Here is a 5,608-nt window from a genome sequence, read left to right as displayed (position 1 = left end):
CGAGTGTTCTTGGGATTCGATCTCGCAAGCTCAGGTTCTCTCGCTTCCTGTGCAGTGCGGGCGGACGCGTTACCAGCTCGCTGTACTAGGCCAGCCAGGCCTACCACTCAGCTTATATCACATATTGACATAAGTTTACAGTCGGGCCAACAGCAAAGTAAGAGCTATATATCACTGGTTTCTCCATTGCAATGGGAAGGTATTTACAGCTTGGTCTTTCGTGAAGGACTATGACTCTCGGACTAGGAGGCAAAATTGCACTGGCTCTTAGTGCTGCAGCCTTGGGGGGCTAGTTGGCTCTTTGGGAACCATCCCAACCCTGACTGTCCTAAAATCCTCTTGGCCGAGAGAGTGGGGTATGTTACTTTGGCAAGACATGTACTCCCTACTCTAATCAAAGTCTAGCCCAAATGGTCGGGACAGCAGTTGCCTCCTCTGCTGTTCTGTCTGATGATCATAGTCGGACACAACTGTCTGTCATGGTAGTATACTGGGCCACGCTCTCCACAACAACAACAACAACAACAACAACAACAATAATAATAATAATAATAATAATAATAATAACGTTTGTTAATTTGTTGCCAGGAAACGCAGGAAGGAGAGCAGCGAGTCGAAGGGAGGGAATCTTCAGAGCGACACATCACTTTGAAGCTTTCATGTCAGTGGACGACAAGAGGCAGTCTAAGACGTTGTATCCATAGGAAGTCCGTGATCCTCTTCCAGTTGTTTGATGGTGTCACCCTATGATCTGACGGTAAACGTCAGGGTGCGATGAATAAATAAAGAGATAGATAAATAAATAAATAAATATATAAGCAGATCAATAGATAAATATATAAACAGATCAATAGATAAATGAATGAATAACAAATATATAAACAGATAGATAGATAGATAAATAAATAAGTAAACAAATATATAAATATATAAACAGATCAATAGATGAATATATAAACAGATCAATAGATCAATAGATGAATATATAAACAGATCAATAGATAGATATATAAACAGATCAATAAATGAATAAACAAATAAGTAAATAGATAAATGAATATAGATATCTAAACAGATCAATAGATGACTATATAAACAGATCAATAAATAAATAAATAAATAAATAAATAAATAAAAGGATAAATAAATAGATAAATGTTAGCAAATTTAATCAGGATCACAATTTTCTCTCTGAGGAAAAAAAACAACAACAAAAAAAAAGAGGAAAGGAAGACAAACACTACCATTGATTAACGACAACAACAGTAACAACTGCAGCAAAAAGACTGAATAGTCGGCAAACAAGAAGCAGCAACTGAGAAAGAAAAGAGAGAAAGAAACAGCAAGAACAAACACCGTTCTTCTGTGTTTGCTTTAAATTGTTTTTGTTTTGTTTTTTTTAAATAAAGAAAAAACTGAAATAAAAGACGAAAAAGAAAGAAAGACAGAAGCTAAACAAGAAAGACAGAGGAAAAGAAGGGAAGAAAGAAAGAAAGACAGAAAGAAAAAAGAAGAAAGAAAAGCAAGGTTGGCGGCGAAAGCACTGTAACAGTTACACTTTGAACACGTGAAAAAGAAAAGAAAAAAATCAACAACAAAATTTCCGAGGGTAAAAACGTTTTGGAGGAAAACATATCATCGTCAACGTCATCGTCGTCGTTGCCGTTGTCGTCATCAACTAGGCAAAGCAGCAACAACATGGGGAAGCAATCTGCCGAGGAGGTGAGGAAGGAGGTGCTAGATGAAGACTCCAGAAAGGACGTCAGCATCTATCTGTCCGTGCCCATAGGGGTGGTCGCTGGCATGTCGGCCATGGCAGGTGAGGCAGAGTCGTTCTCCTTTCGTTTTGTTTTGTTTTGTTTTGTTTGTTTGTTTGTCTGTCTGTCTGTCTTCATCTCTATGCCTCCCCCCCCCCTTCCTCCCTCCCCTGCCCTCTGTCCTATCTCTTCCCCCTCCCTCTCCCCCCTCTCTCTCTCTCTTTGTTCCTTCTCTCTGTCTCTCTCTCTGTGTCTGTCTGTGTCTGTCTGTCTGTCTGTCTCTCTCTCTCTCTCTCTCTCTCTCTCTCTCTCTCTCTCTCTTTCTCTATGTTCATTCTCTCTTCCTCCCTCTCTCTTCTCTTCCTCCTCTCTCTCTCTCTCTCTCTCTCTCCCTCTCTCTCTCTCTCCCTCTCTCTCTCTCTCTCTCCTTCATAAAGTTATTCGCAGAATTGTAAGGTCAGTCTCGAAACAAATTCACAACCGGCTTAGTTATTTTGGGAGTCGCCTGTTTGTGCATCACCCGCATACGGGCTATTTTTAACAAAAGAACAAAAATATACATTTTTTTTAAACAATGTGAAAGAGAATCGTCAGCTATGACTGTTTCTTTGTCCCTCCCACCCCCTGAGTTTGGGCGTGTGACATGATGACGGAAGTGATGTCACCGCCAGTTTACAAACTCACGATGGTATAAAAGTCATATGTCATGGTCGCGGTCACAAGGATCTATATATAGATGTTCCCGTCGTGACAAGGGTAACACATGTTAATTTCCTATGTAGGTGTGGACGCCAGGAAGATTAACGGGGTGGGCGTGGGAGGATGGACATGTTGGATGGGGGTGGGAGGGAGGGAGGAAGGGGAGGCTCTATTTCTTGCCAATGCACTAGGTATGGCCAAGGCTCAATGTATGGCCAACGCACGATGTATGCCCAAGGGTCCATGTATGGTCAAGGCTCTATGTGTAGTCAGTGCACTATGTATGGCCAAGGCCCTATGTGTGTCCAATGCACTATGCACTATGTATGGCCAGTGCACTATGTATAGCCAAGGCCCTATGCGTGTCCAATGCACTCTGTATGGCCAATGCACTATGTATGGCCATGGGTTTATGTATGGCCAATGCACTATGTATGGCCAAGACTCTATGTGTGTCCAATGCACTATGTATGGCCAAGGCTCTATGTATGGCTAATGCACTATGCACTATGTATGGCCAAGGCCCTATGTGTGTCCAATGCACTATGCACTATGTATGGCCAAGGCTCTATGTGTGTCTAATGCACTATGCACTATGTATGGCCAAGGCCCTATGTGTGTCTAATGCACTATGCACTATGTATGGCCAAGGACTATGTGTGTCCAATGCACTATGCACTATGTATGGTCAACTCCTTATGTGTGTCCAGTGCACTATGCACTATGTATGGCCAAGGCTCTATGTGTGTCCAATGCACTATGCACTATGTATGGCCAAGGCTCTATGTGTGTCTAATGCACTATGCACTATGTATGGTCAAGGCCCTATGTGTGTCCAATGCACTATGCACTATGTATGGCCAAGGTTCTATGTGTGTCCAAGGCCCTGTGTGCATCAAAGGCTCTACATGTTTCCAAAGGCTGTCTCTGTGTCCAAGGCTCCATATGCGTTCAAAGACCTAGATTGGTCTTAGACCCTATGTGTATGTATGTCCAAGGCTTACGTGCCCAAGGTCCTATGTCTCTCTGTCTCCCTGTGTCCCTGTCTGTCTGTCTCTCTCTCTCTCTCCTCCCCCCCCCCCCTCTCTCTCTCTCTCTCTCTCTCTGTGTTAATCTGCCTATCATGTGTGCATATTTTCTTTCATTTTTTTTTTTTTTTATCTTCAGCTGTGTGTGCCGTGATTGTCATGCGCGCGACGGTGTACTTCCGGGGCGGGGTGGACGCCTATTGGTTGTCCTGTGCACCTGTGAGTTGTCTTCTCTTTTCTGGTGATTTGCGAGGGTCTGTCGTTGTGTTCTGTTTTGTTTGTGTTATTGTTTGTTGTGTGAGATGTATATGTACACACACACACACACACACACACACACACACACACACACACATACACACAGAGCCACACAGTCACACAGACAGACAGACTGAGTCAGAGAGCCACAGATCGAGACAGATGAAAAGTACGTGAGGGAATGAGGGCATGTATGCATACATGCTGCTACACACCAGACACACAAGGTTCAAGGTGATGAATGACAGCCACGCTGTCACATTTACATGACACTGACAAATGCCTGTACACATTCCACTCCTCTTACAAACATGCTGCCGAGGGATGGATGGTGGTGGTGGTGTATGTAGGGGGGTGAGGGAGGACGGGTAGGGAGGGGAGAGGCCTGGAGAGCACTAAAACTAAAAGCAAACAATCAACAACAACAACAAAAAGTGTATGAGGCGGTCCACACATTTGGGTCTTTCATTTCGCCCGCGAGCTGCACCCTCCATCCCTCCCTACCCACCCATCACCTGCTTGTACTCATCCCTCTTTCCCTCCCTCCCTCCCTTCTCCCTGCCCTGCTTTTCATGGTCCCCTGGCCATGTGTCTCCCTCTCTCCCTCCCTCCCTCCCTCTCCTTCATTTTCCCCTTCCCCTAGCCCTGCGTCTCCCTCCCTGTCCCCCTCCCTTTCCCCTTCCCCCTCGCCCTGCGTCTCCCTCCCTCTCCCTCCCTGTCCCCCTCCCTTTCCCCTCGCTCTGTGTCTCTCTCTCCCTCTCCCCCTCCCTCCCTCCCTTTACTCTTCCCCTAGCCTTGTGTGCGTGTGTCTCTTTCTTCCCCCCCCCTCCCTCTCCCCTTCCCCTAGTCCCGTGTCTCCCTCCCTCTTCCCCTCTCTTTCTCCCTTTCGTCTACCACTAGCCTTGTCCCTCTCTCCCTCTCTCCCTCCCTTTCACCTTCCACTATCCCTGTGTCTCTCCCCCCCCTTCCTCCCTCCCTCCCTTTCCCCTTTCCCCTAGCCATGTGTCTATCTCCCTCTCCCCCTCCCTCCCTCATTCTCCCTGTCCCCTAGCCATGTGTTTCCCTCCCTCTCTCACTCCCTTTCCCTTTCCCTTTCCCTAGCCCTACATCTCCCTCACTTGCCCCCCTCTCTCCCAATCTTCCTCCCCTCCCAGACTGGTGGTGGGTTACACACACACTTGGGTCATACATTTTGCCCCCCCCCCCCTCTTCTCTCCCTACCACCCGACACTTGTATGTGCACATCCCCTCTCCTCCCTCCCCTCCCTGTCTTTCACCTGCCCCCCCCCTCCCTTTCCCCTTCCCCCAGCCCTGAGATTTCCTCCCTTTCCCCCACCACCCTCCCTCACTCCCTTCCCCCTATCGCCTAGGAAGCGAGAGAATCTGTGATTGCGCTGGTTCGAATCACGGCTCAGCCAACATCCATCCCTCACTCTCCTCTTCCCCCTTTCCCAAGCCCAGTGTCTCACTTACTTCTCCCCTACCTCCTCCCCCCCCCAACACCCCACGCTCCCCTAATGTGGCTGCATGCATGTGTGAGACGCTGGTTGTGTCATCTTGGATGCTTTGTGAAGGGGGATGGGGGGTGGAGTGGTTGGGGGCGTGTGTGTGTGTGTGTGTGTTAGGGGGGTGTACGGGGGGAGTGGGGGGGGGGCCATTGTGTGTGTTGGGTGGATGTGTGTGTGTGTGTGTGTGCGTGTGTGTGTGTGTGTGTGTGTGTGTGTGTGTGTGTGTGTGTGTGTGTGTGTGGTGGGTGCATGTGTGTGTGTGTATGTGTGTACGCGCACGCATGTGTATGTGTGTGTGTGTGTGTGTTGCCCAATGATGCCTTTTTTTCTTTTCTTTTTTTACCGAACCCCGCCATCC

General features: G+C 47.5%; 1 protein-coding gene across 1 annotated transcript in view; it reads left to right on the top strand.

The window, feature by feature from the left end:
* The first annotated feature begins 954 nt into the window (after positions 1-954).
* Positions 955-5,608, top strand: part of LOC143283342 (uncharacterized) — a 17,886-nt gene continuing 13,232 nt past the window's right edge. The window contains exons 1-2 of the mRNA XM_076589549.1: positions 955-1,819; positions 3,624-3,703. Coding sequence (XP_076445664.1) covers positions 1,699-1,819; positions 3,624-3,703 — 201 coding nt within the window. The 5' untranslated portion in view covers positions 955-1,698. The remainder of the gene's footprint in view (positions 1,820-3,623; positions 3,704-5,608) is intronic.

This window comes from Babylonia areolata, chromosome 6 (genome assembly GCF_041734735.1).
Source record: "Babylonia areolata isolate BAREFJ2019XMU chromosome 6, ASM4173473v1, whole genome shotgun sequence".
NCBI classification, from domain to species: Eukaryota; Metazoa; Mollusca; class Gastropoda; order Neogastropoda; family Buccinidae; genus Babylonia; species Babylonia areolata.
Note: the sequence above shows the minus strand (reverse complement) of the source record. Positions and strands in the feature narration are given on the sequence as shown.